At 40.1% G+C, this 25,167-nt stretch overlaps 2 protein-coding genes across 2 annotated transcripts in view; both read right to left on the bottom strand.

Moving 5' to 3' along the window:
• Positions 1-21,524, bottom strand: part of LOC121509666 (protein wntless homolog) — a 107,781-nt gene extending 86,257 nt beyond the window's left edge. The window contains exon 1 of the mRNA XM_041787234.1: positions 21,495-21,524. Within this exon, the coding sequence (XP_041643168.1) occupies positions 21,495-21,517 (23 nt within the window). The 5' untranslated portion in view covers positions 21,518-21,524. The remainder of the gene's footprint in view (positions 1-21,494) is intronic.
• Positions 21,525-23,817: 2,293 nt separating this feature from the next.
• On the bottom strand, positions 23,818-24,818 carry LOC121510429 (C-X-C motif chemokine 9-like). The gene is made up of 4 exons (XM_041788469.1): positions 24,728-24,818; positions 24,381-24,510; positions 24,223-24,297; positions 23,818-24,137 (listed from the first exon to the last, which is right to left on the bottom strand). Exons 1-4 carry the CDS (start codon positions 24,780-24,782, stop codon positions 24,017-24,019), a joined length of 381 nt encoding a protein of 126 aa, XP_041644403.1. The 5' UTR covers positions 24,783-24,818; the 3' UTR covers positions 23,818-24,016.
• Positions 24,819-25,167: the final 349 nt, after the last annotated feature.

Here is a 25,167-nt window from a genome sequence, read left to right as displayed (position 1 = left end):
GAGGAGAAAAGCACAAACATGCTCATTATTAACATCTGATGGTCTTTAAATTCAGAGATTATGTGTTGTTGAGTTTTGGTTCATTACTCTAAAGATTAGATGAAAATGGGACTGAGATAAATAGATGAAAGAAGTTACCAAGTTAGAAAATCTGTCTGCAGGAAGGTCACTTTTAACAGCTTGTCTCCCTCATTATGAGAAACTCATCCTTGAAACCAAAACGTTGGTTTACTTCTTAGTAAACAGGCCGTACTGAGAACAGTTTTAATGGACAGAGTCCTCAAATCAGAACCAGAAGGAAGCAGAGAGGGTGGGCGGAGCTAAGAAGCTCATCTCTACTTGTCACCTTCTGCTAGTTTAGATGGAGAGCCCCCTGGTGGTGAAGTTTATGTACTGAACATTGAAGCTTCCAAGAAATCTTTAAGTCAAGGCAAACATGAAAAGTGTGAGCTATATTTCTGCTCAGAGAAAAAGCACTTCTGTGTCTGCTGGATCATTTTAAAGAGTTTAATTTGATCAATCAGGATCAAAATTCAGCATCAAGAATAAAATCCCCCAAACAAAGTTCTACTCAGTAATCAGAGTTAAAGAGCTGGGTTAAGTTTGGTTGTTAGCTCTCTGACAATATAAGACAATAAGTTTGTAATAGTTACTCTCTCACCTCGTACACAGAGGACGAGCAGGCAGGCGAGAAAGACGATGACAGCTGGCTTCATGGTTGTTTCTGTAGAAGGTTCTGGATCTCTCTCCCCTGTGTGACTCTGATGATGTTCAGCTAAAGATCCACTCACATTTATACACTCAGGGCCCCCCCCTCCCCCCAAACACACACACACACACACACACACACTTTCACTTTCCAGTTCAGCGTCATCTCCTGCTCCCTTCCTTTTTCCTCCAACTTCCTGTTTCTCAGAAACACACTGACTTCTTCATGTCTCTGCTCCACATTCACTTCAGAAGAACAGAAGAGATCTTTGTCATCATATTAAGATAAAAGCCTGTTTTAAAGGAATAATCTCAAGTTATTGACTAGTCCTAATGTTTCTCTAAAAGTGGACATTCAAAAGTTTCTCCCTCATTTCTAGAACTTTCTTTCAGCCTCAAACTAGAGCAGGCCATTGGAGCACAGCTCGAATGTTGCAGGACTGGGAGGTTATACTGATGCTGTGGCTGCAGAGGTGATGCTCCCTGATAGCTAGTGTTGACAGTAGGAATGGCTGCTAATATGGTAATATGGTACCCAGGAGTATTTACCAATCACCACAGTTTTGCTTTAATTAGTGTCATGAAGACCATGCTGTGTGATGAGCTAAATCTTCTAATGAATGCCTAAACAGGCTGTGTCTGTTTCTAGCAGCAGCATCACTGTCTGTGAGTGAAGATGCTTTCAAAGTGACCACACAACTCCTGTCAATGATGTGGGCTCATCAGTCAAACAAACGTGCACTACAGAGCTGTGAAACAGAATCAGTCTCATTCCTGATTTCACTGTTTTTCTTGAATGTTTGTCACCCTTCAATGTTTCACATCATCAAACTCATTTTAATATTAGTTCATATTAGACAAAGATAATGCACAGGCATTATGCACAGAAGGAGAGGAACTACTGGGCTTTGTATTGAAAATGTAAACAGCAGCTGTAAACACAGGCTCTAAATCATTCCTTATGATGTGGCCTCAATATTTCACTTTTATTTACAGCCACAAGTGTTGATCCAAAATAGAGAAGTGAGAGAAAAATGCTCTTTAAATGATCTCATAGCAAACTTGAACCCAGATTACACTGATGATTTCAATGTGGATTCTGATGTGACCAGATCACTTCATGATAAATCTCAGCAGAATCCAGCAGACAGAGGAAAACAGCTTTATATCTTTAATCCTCAGGCATCACTTTAATTTACTACCCTTTAAAGCCATTAAGGACAACAATGTCCACTTCCAAAAAAACTGTAATAAAAACTTAACAGATTTATATTTTTTCTGCTTTTTCTTTTTGCATAAATCTCTTAAACAACTCCAGTTGTGCTCAAAACTACCAAACATTCAATCATTTTGAGGATTTTAACACTTTAACTCTTTGAGTGCCAGCCCTTTTATAAAATGGGAAAAACAGTTTGTTTGTAGCTTGTTCCTTTCTTGATTTATCTGAAGTTGAATAGAGGCTAGTTTCGCCAAAAAGACCACTTTTTTTTTCTAGAAAGCTGAGAAAAATGCATTTTTGTGAAAGAGAGTCTGTCAAGCAAAACAGTGATTTGAATGTTATAATTTTGCCTTCAATGACATAAAAGACATCTGAAAACTGTATTACAAATGTTATTTTATTATAAAATAAATAAAAATAAATACAAAATACAGCACAATACAACTGGACGGCCACCACGGGACCCCCGATACATCCACGTCCTCTCCTGCTTGCGTGTCCTCTGGCACTGTCTGTAAATTATAGAAGTAATATAATTTAAAATATGTTATATACATTATATATAATCTATAATATAGGAATTTTTTTTTTGTTCTTACCTCTTTTTCTGCCAACAGACGGTGTTGCAGAATTGCATGGGGCTCACTCTTCTCTCAACTCTGCTTCTGAAATCACAGAGCAGGAGAGCAGGAGTGATGGTTTTATTCGATAAATTTGGCTGTATAATCAGTGGGTTCCTAACGTTAACTTACCTCCAACATTCTGGGACGGAGAACAAGATCCGCTCCGCTCACTCGGCAGCCATTCCTTAGAGTCTGGGTCGGAAAGTCCGTCTCTGAAGTGTCATCGCTGTTTGTATCCTGCTGGTCAGTGGATGCCGACGCACGGGGGAGACCTGGTGGCAGTCTTAAGCCTCTTGGCTGGCCATGGCAGATGAATCAAAGTGCTGCTGGTGGACTCGCCGTCGGTTTCAGCGAGTAACCGATTTCTCACACAAAAGTTTAGAGTTTCTTTTCAGCACCTGCCGGCAAAACTGGCCATTTGATCCCTCAGTGTTTTGGGGGGCATTTTGTGCCGATACCGAATATTTTAGAACTTTTAGCTTAGATTACCTCCATCCCGGCATCTCCACTTCCTGCTCTGATCTTGCTGCAGCTTTGATCTATCGTCTTCTGTTCTGACTACGTATCCCAGAAGCCCCAAAATTACTCACAGGAAGCGTGAGAGCGCCCCTTTGTGCCAGCCGCTGAAAAAACACTTTGACGTATATATACGTCAATGGCCCTCAACTGTTGGTTTTTAAATGACATATATATATGTCAGTGGCACTCAGTGAGTTAAATGCCAGTTTGATAACTTAAACTGAATGTTGTTTTTATGAAAAAAGCAAAAAAAAATGTGTTATCTAGCAAATGTTGGATGGCTGGGGCATTATTTCTAATTCTAGCCTCGATACATCCACGATTAGCCAAAATATTGACTTTGATGTATTATTAGTTTTTGTGTAGCATTAGATTTAAAATTTCCTACCCTTTTGTCATTAAGGACAAAAACGTCCCATTGACTCCCATTCAAAAAAAGCTGAGAAAATGTTAATCTGTTAAGTTTTAATAGCAGTTTTTATAGAAGTGGACATTGTAGCAGAATTAAGGCCTGAATCTGCTGCTGCCCTTCAAAACTGTCTTAAAGCCTACAGCTGGGAGGATCACTACAGAGATTCTACAAGGGGGGAGGACTTTTCCTCCAAGGTCTATCAACCACCAAGTGTTGTTTATGAACCTTCTCGCCTAAAGAGCTTCTCAGACAGCAAGACCCGACACTTTCGATGTATTACAGATCTCCAGAGAGATCAACACCTTAAAATCGGAAATATGTGATTGGCTAACTCCAGAAGGACCCTTTAAGACTAAATCCAACCAAAAACGCAAAAACGCCTTCTTGAACTGTGTATCATAAATCAGAGAAGCCTATCCTCCTAAAACACTTCCTACCTCTAAACAACAAACCAGATGGGGATCATAAATAACTTGCTCCCTCTACAAGACTTAAGACTGTATGAGCTGGAAAGTCTTATAACCACTTTAAATATCATTTTTTTCAACAGGAAATGTTTATATTCTTTTGAGTTTGCTCAAAAGTAACACAACGGTAGGTTTCTTACCTCTCTATGACCTCAGGTTATCAAGAAATTCATTCTGGGACTTCAATCCAAATGTCCCCTATTATCCACAATGCCATCTGCTGTCCAGTATCGGTCACACACATGCAACAAATTTCTGTTGTGGTTTATATTTAGTTGTTTTTACAGCCAGCTATGTTGCTCATGTTTACTTTGTGGCAGTTTATTGATGTTATATTCTAGAATTTTAGAACTAGTTATGTAATTCCTACATGCTCTTATTGAATTACCAATTTGATGAAGAGTGGTTCCTGTAGGGATATTTGATCTCCTTAGGGGAGGGAGAGCTCCTATGAAATCCCCTCCCTTTCTCCTCTTTAAGACAGATATCAGAACAGGAGTCTTGTGAGTCTTAGAATCTTTCCAGTCGTTTTCAGAGTTCTTTCTAGTCTTCTTGTAGAATAGAGTTCACCTTTTTCTTCAAGTCTTTGGTTCGTCTGTCCTTTGGAAGTAATCTAATTGACTTTTCTTAAGACTTCCTCTCCGTGAAACACGTTTCTTTCTCCAAGTCTGAGCCAGGTTCAATAATCCAATTGAACCTTGTATTTTATTTTGATCCGGCACAAATTCTTTCATTTTTTATATAGCCTTTGCGCTAAGTTTGGAGCAGACGGAGCTTTCTCTTGTCCTTTCACGTCCAGACTTCACTGTGATCCCATAATCAAAGTGATGTTGACCGTCCTGGGACATTGATTTGATATTAATTGGACGAATTAATAATTTAATTGATATAAACCAACCAATCAAAAGATCTGATCCAGCTGGCACTAACAGTAGCCTGGGCTCTTCAGAACCTCCTAGAAAGCTCATCCCTCCTTCGACGGCAAACGGGAGGATCCCATTTCAACTCTTCTTTTTCATTACTCTCAAATCCTCCACTCGCCATCAAACCAGGTCAGCATAATTTCTTTATTATCACATTTAGTCATTTTCTATTTATTTACTCACATCATATTCATATAACCAGTGATTTATATTTGTGCTTCTGTGATTTAATAATAAATCTTCAGGACATCAGTCGTCCAGAAATCATTAAGCTGGGAACTGGAGTCACTGTCACAAGGACTCATTACTTGAGATATGAGATAGATTCACAATTAATAACTTTGTCAATTAATTAAAAGTTTTAGTTAATAATTACAATATGTTATCAGTTATTAAATATTATTATTCAAGGTTTATTGATAATATTAATGTATTATCACTTTATATCACTACAACATTTTTGTCCTTAATGGCTTTAAAGGGTAGTAACATTGTTCCCCCGACCCATTAGAGCAATTGAATTTTGAATTCCCAAATTTGCTAAGAAAGAAACTTTGTAATAAAAAATTGGACCATATGGACTAACACAGCCAAAATGGTGAGCAAGGAAAGGGGAAAAATTTGCCCAAATGGACAGAAATGTCTTTAGTGATGCCTGAGGGTTAAATGAAATGTTTTCTCTGATAAAGGAGGAGATGAAGCAGAGATTAGAGCTGAGTCAGCTGTTTCAGTTTCTCACATCCATCATCTCTCCTGGGTTTCTCTTCCTCTCTGTGATGAGGGGAATCTCCCACAGTGGGACTGATGCAACAGGAAGAGGAAATCAAGGACCATGAGTCAAAATAATCGCATATAGACATTTAATCAAGATGATACCTAAGACAGGGAACTGAAAAAATATCTGCATGTTGAATCCCAATTAGATTATTTTCCCAAATGTTTCAGCCCTAATACAGTACTGTGCAAAACCTTTTGGGAGGTTTGAGCCAAAATTGAGGCTGAAGTCAGGCATACATCTGGCAAGTAGGCCGTCTGAAGGTCACCTTGCAAGGCAGATGGATTTGTCAGACTGCATGTCATCATGCAAATCCATCATAATCCATCGTTTGTAGTTACCTTATTGCTATGTGTGTTTTGCCAAGATGTCTCCACTTTGATTTTCTACAATCGCCAGGCTCTTTTAAAGCTTAAAGCTCTCAGTGAGTTGCTGTTACAATCCCGATTGGGGAATCAGCAGTCTGGCCTCCCACCTGTGCTCGCTGAGGTCCCTACATACCTGCTCCATTTCTCCCTTGCTCTTCTGCAGAAAAAGCACTCCAGAAGACATGGAAAACGAGGCGGTGTGATCGTGACATTCAAGGCCTATCTGGCAGCTTCCACTGGATGGTCTGATCCTCGTCTCCTCCGTGATGGTCACTATCTCCCTGCGGTGAAGCGCTCACTGCACCTCAGGGGCTGTTGGCTCCGTCCTATCCTCACTGAGCCGCTGCCTCCACTGATGAGTTTGACTCCTCCGATCACCGGCTTCCTGGCGCTGCCCAACCTGTGTCCGGACCTGCTTAAAGTTTTCTGTGACTCCCTCTAACCTGGCTGTGGATGTTCCACGCTGGTGCTGTCAGCTGCGGGTCCGCAGAGGTGGCATCACGCCTGAGTTTCTTCGGCCGCTCAAACGCGTTGTGTCAACGGCTACTATGGAGCTCAACCTTCGCATGGCTTTACTAAATACTAGGTCACTAGTAAACAAAACGTTTTCATTGAATGACTTCTTCACTTCACAGGATTTGGACTTCATGCTCCTGACAGAGACTTGGCTTCGGGATGGTGAGTGCACACCGTTTTCTGAACTCCTTCCTCCCAGTTGTTTATTCTTCAACTCCCCTCAGAGCACCGGCAGAAGAGGCGGGCTGACCTTGGTGTTTAAATCCAGCTTTCCTTCTGCTACCTACTCCAGCTTTGAACTGCAAATGTTTGAGCTACAACTTTCCTCTTTCTCCGCTAGGTTTGCGATTGTTTAGCGCCCTCCTAAATTTAATAATGACTTCATCCATGACTTTGCTGATTTTCTGTCAGGTGCCACTGTAAAATCTGATCATTTTCTAATTTCTGGAGATTTTAATATTCATGTCTGCTGTGAATCAAGACCATTGGTCACTGATTTTTTAAACCTTACTGAATCTTTTAATCTTGTTCAATCTGTTAAAGACCTGACTTAAGAAAAAGGGCACATTTTAGATTTGGTTTTATCACATAACCTAGATAGGTTATGTGATAGGTTATGTGCGTTAATGAAATCTGTGGGTCAGCATGTATCTCTGACCATCTGCCTGTGCTTTTCACTGTTTCAATCCCTTGTTTGAGGTCTATAACCTGTGCTTCTACATGCTGTCTGCGTTCAGTTCACCCTCTGACATTGTTCCTTCAGCCATGTATGATGACTTTGTCATTTTTGGTGATACAGCTAGTACTTTGGGTGATAATCACACTTTCAACGCTGAAGAACTGTTAAACAATTTTAATTCTACATGTGCGGATATCCTTGACTGTGTTGCACCTTTTAGAATAAGACACACTAAAGCACTTTCTTAACCGTGGCCTAAACGACTCCACATGACGCTCATGCGGGCGTGCTGAGAGAAATTGGAAATAAAAAGATAAGCTTCATGTTTCTAAACAAGCTCTTCGTGAAAGCCTGTCCATCTACCACAGTGCTGTTAAGGCTGCAAAAATGAAATTTTTTTCCAATCTTGTCTCTTGTAATTGTCATAAGCCCCAGGTTCTCTTTAACATTTTTAACTCCCTTGTAAACCGGTGTGATAACTCTCCAGTAGGGGCGCACCAGTAGTCAAGTGGTTAGGGCGTGCACCATGTACACAGGTGGCCCAGGTTTGAATCTGGCCTGTGGCACCATTTCCTGCATGTCTCTCCCCACTCTCTTCCCTGTTTTCGGAAATATCCACTGTCCTCCTATCTCTAATAAAGGCATGAAAAAGCCCAAAAATGAATCTTTATTAAAAAAAAAAAAAAAAAAGATAACTCTCCAGTAGTACCCTTGCTTACCCTCTGTGAGAGTTTTCTTAAGTTTTTCATTGAAAAAATCTCTGAAAACCTGAAAACCAAACCTCTGCTTTCTCCTCTGGTGGCCCAAGCTCTGATCTCACTGTTCCTCCTATGTATGCTGTTTTGGATCAGTTTGAGCCTGTATCCCTCCCCTCACTGGCCACTGTAGTTAAGCATCCGTGGCCTACGAACTGTACCTCAGACAGCACTCGCGTCTTTTTAAAGAGGTATTCAGTATGGTGGGCCCTGTTATTCTCTTATTTATTAATTCCTGCCTCAGCACTGGATGTGTTCCAGCTTTTCCCAAACATGCTGTTGTGCAGGCTCTGATCAAAAAGAAAAATCTGGATCCCTCCATGCTGTCCAACTTCAGGCCAATCTCTAAGCTACCATTTCTGTCTAAAATTTTAGAGAAAGTGTTTTTTATTCAGCTTCAGTCATTCTTGGTGGCAAATGATATCCACAAGAAATTCCAATCTGGCTTTAAACCATGCCATAAGCACAGAAGCAGCATTACTAAGGGTTTTTAATGATCTGCTGACTTAAGAAACCCTGCCATGCTGGTGCTTCTTGACTTAACAGCTGCTTTTGACACTGTTGATCATGGGATCTTCTTGGCATGACTGGTGCAGTGGGTGGGCATTACAGGCTCTGCTCTCTCATGGTTCCAGTCCTACCTCTCTGATCGGAGTTTCTCTGTGCAGCTAGGTGAATTCACCTCATTCTTAGCACTTCTCACCTCTGGGGTCCCCCAAGGCTCCATCCTCAGGCTGATTCTTTTCTTGCTTTATATGCTGCCATTGGGGTCAATATTTTAAAAACATAATATATCCTTTTATTGTTATGCCGATGATGTTCAGACTTACCTGCCTGTTACATCCCTTTTGTTAAACAAAGAAGGATAACACGACAACCAATAAAATTGACAGGGGTCAGAGTGAAGGTGAAAAACCAAATATCCTTTTTATTTTCAACTCAAATAGACAACAACGGTTTCACAAGGTGGGGGAGGAAAGGGCGGTTGGTGGTTGTGCCAAATAAAATCAGAAGTACAATAAAACTCAGCCCATTTTAATTAAATTCTAAAGTCAAAACAACAAACAAAAAGCCTAGGTATTAAACTAAAAAACAGGCGTAAATCAATATAAATACAGGGGATGGCACCAACCAAATAACCTAGTGTGTTTTAACAGAATAAATGCTATGTGCAACATGTACAGGGTACCCCAGACTCACCTATGCCTTGACCTCCCACCACATACCTTTAATGGAGAGCACACGACCCAACCAGGCTCAGCGTCAAGAGCAAAAGAGAAAGAGGCTGTGGAGAACTGCTCCTTTTATAGGTGTCTCAGCCTATCAGCAGTCAGCTCCTCCAGCTTGGCCTTCCTCTCAGCAGCAGAGCAGAGTCTCCCAGGTGTGGCTCAATCAGCTAGCTACCTGGTGAACAAGGGGGGGGGGTGTGCAGGCAGAAACACACACAGCAGTCTGCCTCATGCCCGGCATGTAACATTGCCTTTAACTTCAAAATCCAATGGTTCTGTAAGAACGCTGCTTGACTGCCTAAATGATGTTAAGTCCTTGATGGCCACAAACTTAAATGAAAAAAGAAATCATAATGTTTGGATGTGGTCCAGCAGATTTTCCAGCTGGTTTTCTGGGCCCCCTTACATCAAACATCAGTCAGTCATCAGTAAAGAATCTTGATGTAATATTCGATGACAGGCTGAAATTTGATCGCCAGGTTAGTCTAGTCGTTAAAAACAGCTTTTACCATTTAAAGATTTTATCAAAAGTAAAGGGATACCTGCCATATAGAGATCTTGAGACTGTAATCCATGCTTTTATTAACACACGACTGGATTACTGCAACTCACCATATATTGGCCTGGACCACTCACTTTTGCACTGCCTGCAGCTGGTACAAAATGCAGCTGTCTATCTCCTCACTGGCAAATGCAAGCGTGACCACATATCCCCTGTCCTAGCTTCACTGCACTGGCTCCCAGTTGCTTTTAGAATAGATTTTAAAATTTTATTGTTTGATTTTAAAGCTATTACTGACTAAGCTTCTCCATCACCATGTGTTGTGAAAATGTGTTGATAATAAATTAATATTATCAAGTAAACCTCGTAAAGAATAGGGCACCACTGCTTACGTGGATTGGTTATTTAATAACCAATAAAATATTGTAAATATTAATTAATCAAAACCTTTAATTAATTAACAAGAACATTAACTGTAAATCAATCTCATTACTAAAGTAGTAAATTCTCATAACATTGACTTTATTTCTCCGCTTAATAGAATGAATTCCCGAACTACGACTGTCTTTTGAAGATTTATTATAAAATCACAAAATAACAGACATAAATCACAGGTTATATGAATAGATAATGTAAATGAATAAACAGAACATGATTAAATATGGTAAAGAGAAAGGATGCTAACTTAGTTGGTGAGAGTGGATTATTCTAATAATCCTAACCAAAAATTTTTACTGATGTTAAGATTTTGGAGGGTGAATTTGGAAGAATAACAGATCTGAACTAATTTATTGGAACTTTGGAGACATCAGCACCAGAGAGATGAATTGGATCATACCAGCCGTTCGACGAAGGCGAGGAGGAGGGGACCCGTCTGGAGGGGCCCGGAGGAAGGCGCCTGGCAAGTTCTGAATGCCCGAAGCTACCGCGTGCCAACTCTGGTCCGACCCGGATGGGTTCAAGCTGGGTCGCTCAGACTGTAGGGACGGCTGTACAGACTATTGTCCACGGACTCTGGGAAGGATTGTCTCTCGTTCCAAAAACAGCTCTTGATCGTCCAATTAAAAAATCAGATAAACTCAAATGCATCGACACCACGTGACTGCTGGCTCACAGTGAAGTCGATTGTGTGATAAAAAGGAAAAACAAAAACTCTGCGTTACAAAAATCTAGCACAAAGCTATAAAAAGGTTAGGAAAAATCCTGTACTGGATAAGGAAAATCCTAAGTCTGATTGTTTATCAGACTTGGCACAACGCTTGCATCAAGAATGGGCCTAGGAGGCCCAAGGAGACTCAACAGAGCTCTCCTCAGTGAGCATCTTCTTGGACTGTCCAGACCTGACCGCTTTCTGATCTGAACCCAACTCTGCACCGAACTCCACACTCTCTCTACACTCTCTCTGAACTCTTGTGAGTTCTGAAGTTACTCTTATACAAGAGGGAGGGGTTTCGGTTTTGAAGCCCTCCCAGTGTTTGATTAAATCCACTCCACCAGATCATCAAGTTAATCGGATAATGTAGAGATAACACAACATGGTTATAAAAACTCTAGAATACTATCAATAAACTATCACACAAACATTAGAAACACGGTTAATTGTTTATACGCACAATTATACATTAGAAAATATTTCTGCATTTGGGTGTGACGGAACTTGACCACAAGGTGGCAATGTTGATCCAGGGACGATTTTCAGTCTCTGTTCGTCAACTTGGAGAAATACAACTAAATTATATCATAAAACCATAACTCAGTAAGGGAAAATGCCAGAGATTAGTATGGCAAGTCATTCTGTTCCCTGTAAACAGACTCAACCAAATATGAACATGTCCTGTTAGAAACATAACATTTAAGACAGTTTTTTGATACTTCCAATCCTTGCAGCTTCATGCGGTCGAGATAACACCAGGAATTTACGATATGCGCCTGCTTTCTGCCACGGCTCTGTAGGAAGACAGAGTCCTTAGATTTATGAGGCGTAGTGCAAAGTTTCTTACAGCTTTCAGGAAGACAGGATTTAGTCTGAGGAGGTTCACCATTTGGTTGACCAATCGAAAGATTCAGATTTTAAGGTGTTTATCTCTGTTGGGAGCTGTCTTTCATCGAAATGGCAGTTTAAGAGTCCTACTGCCTGAGAAAATCTTGTTTTTCGAATGTGGTTCCTTGATAAGTTGTCAGCCATGGGGGAAAGAGAATCCCCCCCCTTTCAGTGACATTCCTGAAGGATAATCTGAAGGTGTAGGTTTAGGAAGGAGAAAGGATCTCTCCCCCCTTGTATCACTATCTTTCCTCCTTAGAGGGTGTGATATCAACAGCCTTAGATTGTGGTTTCATCTTTAGTTGTTCTGGATAGATTCTCACTACACCATGTCCCTGTCAGAACACTGAGATCATCTAGTCACTTGTTGTTGGTCACCCCCAAAACGAAGTATAAAACCAAAGGTGACCGAGCCTTTGTGGCAACTGCCCCTTGGCTGTGGAACAACTTGCCCTTGCATATCCACTCTGCGGGACCAGTTGAGGTTTTTAAATCATCCCTAAAGACACACCTTTTCTCCCTGGATTTAATCAAGGTTGAGTGGACAGCTGGTAAAATCTTAACTAAATTTTTAACTTTTTCTATTTTATATATTTGCACTGTGTTTATGTATCTTAGTATTGTATCTATTTTTGTCATTTGTGCTGCTTTTAAGCAGCACTTTGGTCAACTCCGGTTGTTTTAAATGTGCTTTATAAATAAAGTTTGAGTTGAGTTGAGATCCTGCTTCAGCAGAAAATGGTCAGTCGTACTGTGAGTGGCTGCTAGAGGAGGGATTAGCTCAGAATTAGCCACAGCAGAACTTTTGTCAGAACTGGACATTTCTTTATTAAATCAATGGCAGAAAGAAAGACTGAACGCTTTTCATGATGGAAAAGAAGAAAAGACGTTTCACTCTTCTCCTCGTCTGCGTCAGCATGGGTTTGTGATCATTACAGGTGGGGTTTGCCTGTGTAGTCAATGGCTGCTGCTGCGGTAGCTGTTAGCCCGGATGTAGTTGTAGGAAAGCGGCAGTTTGGTTAGGCTGGACCACATTTCTATAGCTAGCTAGCTAGCTAGCTAGATAGATAGATAGATAGCCCCTCCAGAACCCACATAAAAAATTGAATAATTAAATCCAAACAAAGACACTGTGGCTGTACTGGGAAGGGGCCAACAGGGGCCGGTGCCCCTGTAACACTGAACCTGGCCCCCCCTGTGGCCCCCCTTCCAAAACCAAAGCTTTGGTATTGCACCGATATGACAGGCGGAACAAATGTGTCTGGCACTTGGTTCCAGTTGGACCCCTTAGAGCGCTACACCGCCAGAAGCTTGCTGACTACGCAGGAGAAAGATCATAGGTTGACAGAATCATACCAGAGTCATACAATAAGAATTACCACGGAGAATTAAGGTAAGCAAAGCTATGTTATTCACGTGATTGTTACAAGGTAAGACTTCTGGTCAGGAAATGTCATTGACTAACTTTAGTTAATAGCAGCCGGAGCCAGATGTAAGCACAACGGCTAACGTTATAACAAATCCAAACAAGCCAGCACCTATCATATGTAATGCTATTTATATTCTGGTTTGCTGATATGTTTTGTATCCCTCTCAATGCTTTTTTTGTCAATAGTTCAAAATGAGGAGAAAAAAGGACATTACGTCCTATTTCTGCCCCTAAAAGAAAGACAACAATGAGGAGGCAGATGCTTAGACAGGGCTAGACAGAGCTGAAGAGATGTGTGAGAAAGCTGAGAGAGAGAGAGAGAGAGAGAGAGAGCAGCATTAGGAAATGTGCAGTTTAATGAATGTTCAGAACATTTACACAAATCAAAGGGGAAACTCTTTATATTCCTGTATGGATTAATATAACAAGTTTTTTTTTTTTCTGCATGTGTGTGTGTGTGTGTGTGTGTGTGTGTGTCCATGTAGAAAATATATTTATTGACATGTATTTGGTTTGTCTTTCTCCACAGATATCAGCAAAAGTAGAGAAGACCCACCGATGCAGCCAAACCTTAAATTGTTTCCAAGGACCTTGATGAGGGACAGAAGGAGGAGCTTCAAGGCAGCCTGGTACCACATATACCCCTGGCTTGAGTATTCAAAAAACTCGGACTCTGCGTATTGTTACACACGCAGACATTTTAGCCCTCCTAATAGCCCAGACACCATCTTTGACTCACCATCCAGTTTCAAAAACTGGAAGAAAGCAACCTATAAAGTGGGAGAGATCCGAGAGGCACAAACAAGCTATGGTTACCTGGAGGGACTATCAGAAAGCTGCAGCAGCTAATGCAACACTGGTAAATGCCTTAAACAAGGAACACAGCAGACAGATCAGAGAAAACAGGGAATACATAAAAACAATAGGGAAAGTGCTGCTACTTGCTGCTACTCAAAACATTGCCCAAAGAGGTCACAATGAGTCTGTAGACTTCGATAGCAGAGGGAATTTCATGGCAATTCTAGAGACAGTTGCTAACTATGACAAAGCCGTTAAAAAAGATTAAATTCATTCCATAATGCAAAGTACACAAGCAAAACAATCCAGAACAAGGTTCTGGATTGTTTAGCAGACACGGTTCGAACTGGAATTACAGAAGAAGTGAAAAACAGCAAAGTCTTCAGCATCATGGCTGACGAAACAAAAGATGTAAAGAAAAAGGAACAGCTCTCTCTGGTGCTAAGGTACTACTACAATGGAGCTATCCAGGAAAGTTTTCTCCATTTTGAATCTACAGAGAGGCTGGATGCAGCAGGTCTTAGTGAAAAAAATAATCTACATACTAGAAAGTCATGGCCTAGAGTACAAAAAGAACCTGGTAGGTATGATGGGGCTTCTGTCATGAGTGGTAAGCATTCTGGGGTCCAGGCAAGAATCAAAGAGGAAGCAAAATATGCCTTTTACATCCATTGTAGTGCCCACGGTCTTAACCTAGTTTTAGTAGATACAGTCAAAGCTGTCCCGGAGGCAGAGGAGTTCTTCTCCTTACTAGAAAAACTTTACGTGTTCACATCTGGATCAGCTGTCCATCCTTAAAGGCTAGCTATACAAAGAGAGATGTATGAAGGAGCACCAAGAGAGCTTCAGCGATTAAGTGACACTTGTTGGGCATGTCAATTTATAGCTCTACGTAGCATCATGGATCGACTGCCTGCCCTCAAGCGACTCCTGCAAGAGACACCCCAATAAAATAATGGTGAAAGATCTGTTGAGGCTCGAGGTCTGCTGGCACAGATAGATCTTGAGTACATCATGCATCTTGTTACACTCCGTAAAGTGTTTGGAGAAACAAAACTTCCCTCTGATATGCTACAGGCTTCATCACTTGACATTTCAAAAGCTGCAGATTTAGTTGAAGCTTTAGTTCAGACATTAAATGACTTCAGGCAGGAGTCATTTTTTTGATGATGTTTGGAATGAGGTGTTGAATATTTCTGGGCAATGTGATGCAACACAGCCAGCTGCAAAACGGAAAAAAAAATGCTAAGCTCTAAACTCGGTGAGCACTGTGTAATGACTACTGTTGGTCAGAGAGAGTCGGAACGAGATAAAGATGGGTTTCGCACAACCTTTTTCTACCCTATCATTGATCTGATGCTCAGTGAGATTAAAAGACGATTTTCCAGGACAAACTGTGACATAATGAATAGCATCCAGGCTCTAAAGCCTAAAAAAGATGCATTTCTAAAAGAGACAGCACTGTACTCATTTGCTCAGTTGTATGATTCAAGTATTGATGATTTGGGGCATGAACTGCATCAGTTTAGCAGGATTTTAGACAGGGAAAATACTGACCAGGATGCAAAGACCCTCCAGTACCGTGGAGCTAGTATAGTTCATTGAGCCATATAAAGAAGTGTTTTTGAGCTCTACAGGCTCTGCAAAATAGCAGTTGCGATCCCAGTGAGTACTGCTTCTTGTGAGTGAAGTTCTTCTACTTTAAAGCTGGTGAAAGCATACCTCAGATCCACCATGAATGATGACAGATTAAGCAATCTGGGTGTACTGAGCATTGAGTCTAGGAGGGCAAAGGCTTTGAATCTTGACTCATTTGTTGATTGGTTTGCTAGAAATCATCAAAACCGCAGAATACAGTTGCTGTAATTTGAAATCCTATGTAGGAAAATAGTCGGGGATGCAGAGACCGTCTAGACTAGCCTTATAAAGGCTATAGTGGATGCTCTTATTGTTTTATTTTGTTTTCATTGTCAGTATTGTTGCTGAAACAAATACCAATACTTTTTTTATACTTCATGCTGAACTAAATATGTTGAAGGCTTGAACACTGTGTTGTTGCTGAAGCCAACAAGGATGTTTTATTTTGTTTGCTTTACCAATTTCTTCTGACATATTGTAGAAAAATGTCACTAACACTCATTAAAGCTTAACTGCAACTGGAAAACTTTTACGAGTACTGTGTATTACATTATTATTATTTAGACCAAATTTTTGGAATGCTTGAACACTTCTTAGTCTCTTTTGTCAGGGTTGAATGTGTCCGTCTGACAACACCCTTGGCCCCAGCCCAGCCCCCCAAGTAAAATTGGTCAAGAACTGCCCCTGGCCATACACACCTTTATATGAACTATCCATCAGTTATAAGTAAATCTAATATAAGCAGTCTCTGCATAGACAAAGCCTGATGACCCCCTTTAAATTTTTGGCAGTCTCCAAAAGGGGTCCCAGACCCCAGGTAGATCTGGATAGGCCCTCCAGAACCCACATCAAAAATGGAATAGTTTAAATCCAAACAAAATAGCCATACACACCTTTATATGAACTCCAAAGGGGGTCCCAGACCCCAGGTTAGGGATCAGTTACTTGAATGATTCTCAAATGTTTTTGGCTCAGTCAGTAGCCTTTTCAAACGAGAACACTGATGAGTAAAAAAGTATAACTGGCTTCTTTCAGAGCCATAATGATTACTTATTATCATCTGAGGGGCCCAAACGACCATGGATTCATGGTCCCTCTGACATCTTCCCCTAATTCCAGATGACCAGTCGGTGTCACTTGTCATTTTATGGTAAGGTCAGCATTTCAAGGAAATCAGCATTAGCCAACAGAAGTAGTTCACTGATTATTTTTAGGGTATATTCTTGTACTTCTGGATGAAAGCTGTGATTTAACTGTCACTTTGCTCTGCAGTGTCAGCATGTCTCCTTTTTTTCCATTCAGAGAAATTCTTCATCCTTTCACTGAAACAGGAAGTGAAACTGAAACAAACAGAGGGGGACATGTCCCGAATCCTGATGTCGACACTGATCCCTCAGGGTTCATTTATGCCCTCTAGACAAAGACAGAGCTTTCTGTCTGTACTCTGAGTTCATTCAGTTCAATATCTGCATGTTTTCTTACTGACAAAATGCTGCTGTACCACCAGTGACCATGGGGGCAGTGTTGAGCAAAGAAACCGGGAGTTCAAGTCAGAGCAGCAACAGAAAATGAAGGAGAATCATTTGTAAAAACAGCAACTTTAAACTTTAAAGAAACTTTCTAAGGAAATATTTATTCTGAAAGTCTTTGTGTGTATATGTGTTTATTTTGAAAGTCTTTTTGTGTATATGTGTTTGTTATTAATGTCTTTGTGTGTATGTGTTTATTTTCAATGTCTTTCTGTGTATTTGTTGTAGCGATGAGAAATCACCGATAAATGTTAAATAAACCTCATGTAAAATAATAGGGCACCATTGATCACAATTGATCAACTACTAATCAGTTGGAAAAATTGTAATTTTAAAATAGATAACCTTTTTTAAAATTATCAATTAATAAAATTAATCATGAATCAGTCTCATCACTCAAGTATGAATTTTTCATACATTTACTGTTACTTCTCAACAATAAAAATGGAGAAGTGAATACGTTTGATAGGTTTATTAAAAACCACAGGATTACAATGTTTAAACCACGTAGCTAACTGACTTATATTTTGGGAAAAGGAAGCAGAAAATGGATAACTTTAGTAATAAAGATAATACTAATACGATTAGATGAAGGGTCAGTTTGATTATGAACCGAGAGAAAATATTAAGGTGTTGTAGGATTTGGGATGTAAATTTAGGAAAATAAGCCCAATTAAATTAGGTCACACAACCCATCAGAGAAAGGTGGACCAGCGGTCTCCTACTTTGTCATAGAGAAGACTGAGTCTTTGGACCGTCCAGATGAAAAGAGCGCGGAAGCCGCCACCAGAACCAGCCAGTTGGGTCACCAGTCAACCGAAGTTGAAGCTGGGCATTTCTGCGATGTGGTGGTGCTTAAGTGGGTCCCTTAGCCAGCAGTCGAACTCACAGGTTCATCTGTCCCAAAAACCAATAGTTCTTACTTCGCCCAATTAACTATAAAAAAAAATGAATGGTATCTTTGGCCGCTCGATACCACCTTTCATGTAGTTATTTGAGAAGAGTCTGCTACATCTCAACACTGACGTCAAGGCGTGTTGGGCTAAAAATTGTAAAAATCAAAGAGCTGCAGCGACAGCTGCAGTGTCCCACCAAAAAGCGTCTGGAATTATAATTGACTGAAGAAGATCTTAAAAGCCAAAATTTAGGAAAAAGTCCAAAGGGAAACTTAAGGCCTTAAGAACGACGTCAGTGTCAGGGTAAGATAAGAGAGAGAGACGTGACATAAAGGATGCTCGAGAGCGTGAAGCAGAGAAGATGAGAAAGACAAAAATACTGCCAAACTATAGCAGGACGTTCTTTTTTAAAGATGAAGGTGTTGAAGGGGTTGTTATTATTCTCGGGCTAAGACAACGCCTCACATTTCAGACTCAGCCTTCCTTCTCATACAGTCACTACTACATTATAAATAAAGAAATATCCATAGCACCATGCAATTAAGATTGAGACACACACAGATATTTCACATCCAGAATTAGCTCTCCTTGTCCAAAGTATGCTTGACTGTTAATAACAGGAAAATCGCATTAATAAATTTCTACCGTTACATGAGTTAAACAAAGATAACATAAACATTATATAATGATGGCATGGCAACATCACATTATATTCTGTATAATCAAACAAACAACAAGGTAAATGAGCATGCACAGTATAAAAACAGAATATATTCATATTTTTCGGTCTCTCGTGATGAGAGGCTGTAATAACTAAAACTACCACAAGAGGGCAATGTGGCTCCATGAAAGATCTCAGAGTCAGGCAGCAGAATTCTGTTTTCCTTTGTTGTTGGTGTAATCTCAAACAGAAATATATCCACGTGCTATGTTTTTCATACCCAAGACGCCTGTGAAGGTGTTGCTAAGAACAAACATATAGTCCTTTTTGAGATTTGCAATTCATGTGGTGGGGATACTAGAGACGACACATGGAATTTATGACCACCGGACGTGTCCTCCAGTTGGCCCGGCGGGGAGGTGAGACTTTTCTGGCCTGAAAGCTTCGAAGTGTTTAGTTTTCCTGGAGTGAATTATCTAAAACCAAACAACTGCTGGGAGTACCACGCACTTAATGAAGTTTGTTAAGCGCTTTTTGGTCTGGCTTCTTTTCCGAGGTGTCACTTTAGGCTCTTTAAAGTCTGCAAAGGTGTCATGAACCCAGGAAAAGATTGTCTGTCCTTTCTCACTCAGTCTGTGAAGAAGTTCATCTGGTTATTCTGGATTCTCAGTACATTGTGTTTATTTAGAAACTTTTTGTATTTATATGCATTTATTTTCTATGTCTTTGTATTTATATGTGTTTATTTTGAAAGTCTTTGTATTTATATGTGTTTATTTTGAAAGTCTTTGTATGTATATATGTGTTTATTTTGAAAGTATTTGTATGTATATATGTGTTTATTTTGAAAGTATTTGTATTTATATGTGCTTATTTTGAAAGTCTTTGTATTTATATGTGCTTATTTTGAAAGTCTTTGTATGTATATATGTGTTTATTTTGAAAGTATTTGTATGTATATATATGTTTATTTTGAAAGTATTTGTATTTATATGTGCTTATTTTGAAAGTCTTTGTATGTATATATGTGTTTATTTTGAAAGTATTTGTATTTATATGTGTTTATTTTGAAAGTCTTTGTATTTATATGTGTTTATTTTGAAAGTCTTTGTATTTATATGTGTTTATTTTGAAAGTATTTGTATGTATATATGTGTTTATTTTGAAAGTATTTGTATTTATATGTGCTTATTTTGAAAGTCTTTGTGTTGATCTGTTGTTATTTTTAAGTATTTGTGTTTATAAATACTTATTTTGAAAGTATATGGATTTGTATTTGTGTTTATTTTGAATGTCTTTGTGTATATGTGTTTATTTTTAAAGTCTTTGTGTGTATTTGTGTTTATATAAGGGTTAATGCCCAACGAGGTGTCCAATTATCAGGGATTAATGGACGACGCTCTGTGTCAGACGGTTGCCTCCGCGAAGTCAGGCATTTACCCTCTTATACCACGGTCACTTGCCAATGACAATAATTAATAAAACTACTAATCTATAGTTTCATGCTTTTCGGGATCAAAGCTGAGGGCTTGACTAATAACTGGAATAGCCATTCCAATCCCATAATGTTCTTAGGGAACGTAAACATTATTCAGTACTCCAGTTAATAGGATGGGCCATAGATGTCACAACAGAACACAAAAACTAGTCCGCTCAGCGCACTTTCTGAACAGATTTATCAATGAAAGACATGAAGACAAGTCAGGCTGAGAGTCAACTGTGATCAGACTATAAACCTGTACGTTAACATGAGCAGTCATCTGATACAAAGCTTAGTTTTAGCAGACCAGCTGTTTGAATAAACAGAATAATTCTTCCTTCTGCACTACGAGGTCACAGACGTAAAACAGAGGCTGTCCACGCCCTGCAAGTGCTGATTGTCCATCAGACACGTCAGTATTTATCAGATATTATCAGAAGCCTTTCCTTTGGCTCTACACAGAAATAATGTCTTTTTTTCTTTTGTTTATGTTATTTGAATCCTCTGACAACAGTTTATAACAGGAGGGAAGTGAGTTTTTTGCAACACTCACCTCTCAGAGTTAAGGTGAGCCTGGAAACAAGACGTGCATCGGATATAGAAGATCTTACGTTACTGGTCTTAAACCTGAGGCCTGTACGATGCAGCTGGATTAACAAGGCCAGGATATCTCTCCATAGCTGGATTGACTTATCAAGACATTTGCAATCCAGATCAGCTGAAGACAAAGCTGGTTATCAACATGGAGAAACCCTGCAGAGCAGCGCATTTCTCGATGGAGGAACAGACAATTATTCTTAAAAAATATGAGGAAGTGAAATCAATTATCCACGCCCAAAAGCAACACTGTCGCTGCAGCAAAAGCCAGGAAGGAATGCTGGCAGAAAAGGCTGGTAACATAAACAGGGATATGTGGTCTGACTGGCCTAGGTGGGGTGATGGTATGGCCCTGTATCCTTGTTTAATGTTGGAGTAGACTTTATCTAGTAGGTCTTTTCCACGTGTAGCACAGTTCACATGCCGGTGGAATTTGGGAAACACTACTTTTAAGTCTACGTGATTGAATTCCCTGCTATTACATGTACTGCCTCTGGATATTGATTTAGCTGGGTGCTAACAGCGCTATGTAGGAGGCTAAGAGCAGAGTTAGCCTTAGCATCAGGAGCTATATACACTGCTGTGATCAGAACAGCCAATGAGAACTCAGGGTGTAGAACAAAAGGTCTGCATTTGACTGTCAGATATTCTAAGTCTGGAGAACAGTGACTGTCTACAGTCTTAGTGTTATTAGCCCATCTGTCACTACCATAAATACAGAGACCCCCACCTGTGAGTCCTGGTTTCTGTCATGGCGGTGCAGGATGTGTCTTGTTAGCTCCACAGCGGCGTCAGGGATTGCCACAAAGCCACGACTCCGAGATGATCAGAGCAGAGCAGTCCCTGATGTGTCTGTTGTCATCCAGCTGTAGCCTCAGCTCATCCATTTTGTTAACAATGGACCTGGCGTTGGTGAGGCAAAGGCTAGGGAGCAGGGGTTTGTGTGGTGTTTTCCTTAGCCTCTCCCATGCGCCAGCTCTGCAGCCCCTTTTCTGCTTTCTGTCCTGACGACGCCGTTTCCTCTTCTTCGCCAGTATTACGAACCATGGAGGGCCCGGTGTCCTGGTTATGTCTGCTGGAATGTTGTGGGAGTGGAGAAACTCTGTTGTAACAGTCCCTGCTGTCTGGGTTCCCAGTAGAATGAGGCCGGCTGTAGGAGATGTTTGCCCAACAGACTGTGGTTGAAACAAAAGAAAAAACTGATAAACACAGACAAAAAGAACACTGAATGGAGGAGCTCTGAGCTGCTGCGTCCGTTCGCACCACCATCTTAGTCACTATCATGATCAGGCAGTGTTATGTTGCAGTTCCTACAGCTGTTGTTTGCTTTTAAGCTAGCCAGGAGTTGTAGTTGAAACTGAAGTCTTCTTTTTCACCTTTTTTGAGTTTTTCTTGATGGAAATTTCCCGTTCTTTCTTTCAAAGGTTTCCTGGACCATCCATCATCTTTATTTTCACAGGATTTAACAAATGTTGTCAACTTAATTGTGAAAAACTACAAATCAAGGTATTACTTCAGAGTTGTATGTGTTTATTTTGAAAGTCGTTGTGTTTATATGTGTTTATTTTGTAAGTCTTTGTGTTCATATGTGTTTATTTTGAAAGTCTTTGTGTTTATATGTGTTTATTTTGAAAGTCTTTGTGTCCATATGTGTTTATTTTGAAAGTCTTTGTGTTCATATGTGTTTATTTTGAAAGTCTTTGTGTTCATATGTGTTTATTTTGAAAGTCTTTGTGTTCATATGTGTTTATTTTGAAAGTCTTTGTGTTCATATGTGTTTATTTTGAAAGTCTTTGTGTTCATATGTGTTTATTTTGAAAGATTTTGTGTTTAAATGTGTTTAATTTGAAAGTTTTTGTGTTTATATTATTCCATCTGCTTTGCAAGGTTAGGAAGCCACCACATACACTGTCATTAAACCACTGGTGGCACCTGCTATCTAGGGCTGATAGCCTCAAGTAGATTGGTCGATTAATTGGTCCATGACCTCGTGTCCGACCAAAATCCAATTGGTCGAACAATCGCATGTGCTACTTTAATTGGAAGAATCCATTTTTGCAGGGGTGAGAAGGGAGAATCCATGTATTTTTTATTTTTTCGGTTATCTAGTGTTACAAAATATAATTACAAAACAAAATTAACTATGAATATAACTATTCAAATATAATTTACTTGTGCCTTTAAGTGTAATTAATTACAGGTTAAATACCCAGAAAGTCAAAACAACATCACTAGGACCCTCCCACCTTAGAGGAGAGCAAAGCCCATGAAGTACGTTTATCCCTCGTTTCCCCATTAATTGACAACATATCAAAAAAAAGTCAGTGGTGTGGCAACATTTTGTTAAAAAGGATGATTTTGGTCCATCCCACAACTAATCGGTTAATTGGTGCGATTTTAGTCAGCCAAGTTTTTCTTTGGTTGACTACAGCCCTACTGCTATCTTGTCTCTGAACTTTCTGTTGCCAAAGGGACACTTGAAGGTCTTGGTCTGAGGCTCTCTCAGCTGTACAGTCTCTTGCCAGCAGAAGGGAAGGTTAATAGGGTGTTGGGGGGGGGGGGGGGGGGGTGGTAACTCTGGAGCTGTATATGTAGATTGATCTCCTTGCAGACAAAACATGTATTTATTGCCAACATCTCAGATGCATTTGAAGTTGAAAGTTCTACAAGAATTCATATGTTTTAAACAGGGGTGTCATATTTGATAGATAACCTTATTTTTATGCATGTGTGTTTCTCAGTCTAAGCAGATCTCCATGCAATCATGAATAAAAACCTTCAGCAATGCTTGTTGCACAGCGAGGATGTATTTGGCAGATTTTTTTTAAATTAGGTTCTAATTTGAGAAATAGCAAATGCCGTCCTTTCTGTTCAACACTATGAATGAATTTTGTCTGAAATATTCAGGAGCATGTGTGTTTATGTGTAGTCAACTTAACTCAATAAAAAGTTGTTTCACAAAAAGAAAGTTTGGATTTCACTTCACAGGGACTTTAAGAAGCAACAGTCAGTGTTGGGATTAAAGTCATTCCACGTTAGTTTTGGAGAATCAGGACTCAGAGCGTCCAATCAGGAGTGTTTTATTGTTTTATATCAAAAGTATTTACAGATAATTTACTTCATATTTACACAGAGAGAATAGAGAACAGAGAACTTGAGAACTTTTCTACAACTGTACAAAAGAAGCTGATGAACATGACTCTTATAAATAACGCTATTTCTCTTCCTCTGATTGGCCGTCAGTGCAGACTCTCACAGCCTGGTCGTGGCATAAACACTGGTTGAACTCATGCTGCCGGTCTGAGCCGATGGCGTTGTGGTGGTGGCTGGGCTCTTGGTGGTGCTCGTGGTCACTGCGGCCCTCTTCTTCTGTCTGAATGGACATGTGACAGCGTTAGTCAAAAGCAGTGATTGTTAACAGCAGAACTTTCTTCCTTCCTGGGCTCAGATCATCTCACCTGTTGCTCAGAATGAGTTTTCCCTGTGGTGACTGGGGGTCCAGACATTTCTCTGTGTTTGCTGTGGTGATGATCCTGTGAGAGAAATCAGAGTCTGCTTAGAGAACAGGCGGACTGATCCAGAATACAGACATGGAGCTAAATCCACTTGAACTCACGTGATCTCTGTACGAGGACAGAACATGCTGGGGTCCTGGATGAAGGGCCCGGCCCTGATGTGCTTTGAGTGAATCCTGCCTCTGAGATAGTCTGAACACTTGCATGTTTTGGGTCTGCTGTGTAATTGGCCTGTGAGAGGAGAAAAGCACAAACATGCTCATTATTAACATCTGATGGTCTTTAAATTCAGAGATTATGTGTTGTTGAGTTTTGGTTCATTACTCTAAAGATTAGATGAAAATGGGACTGAGATAAATAGATGAAAGAAGTTACCAAGTTAGAAAATCTTTGGTTGTTAGCTCTCTGACAATATAAGACAATAAGTTTGTAATGGTTACTCTCTCACCTCGTACACAGAGGACGAGCAGGCAGGCGAGAAAGACGATGACAGCTGGCTTCATGGTTGTTTCTGTAGAAGGTTCTGGATCTCTCTCCTCTGTGTGACTCTGATGATGTTCAGCTAAAGATCCACTCACATTTATACACTCAGGGTCCCCCCCCCCCCCCAAACACACACACACACACTTTCACTTTCCAGTTCAGCGTCATCTCCTGCTCCCTTCCTTTTTCCTCCAACTTCCTGTTTCTCAGAAACACGCTGACTTCTTCATGTCTCTGCTCCACATTCACTTCAGAAGAACAGAAGAGATCTTTGTCATCATGTTAAGATAAAAGCCTGTTTTAAAGGAATAATCTCAAGTTTATTGTCATTTAAAGGAGCACTGTGTCAGGCCTGTAAGTGAGTGGAAGGTGTGGGGGTGGACTAGTCCTAATGTTCCTCTAAAA

The sequence above is a fragment of the Cheilinus undulatus genome, linkage group 5, assembly GCF_018320785.1.
Source record: "Cheilinus undulatus linkage group 5, ASM1832078v1, whole genome shotgun sequence".
In the NCBI taxonomy this organism is placed as follows: domain Eukaryota; kingdom Metazoa; phylum Chordata; class Actinopteri; order Labriformes; family Labridae; genus Cheilinus; species Cheilinus undulatus.
This window is presented reverse-complemented; position numbering and strand designations above follow the sequence as displayed.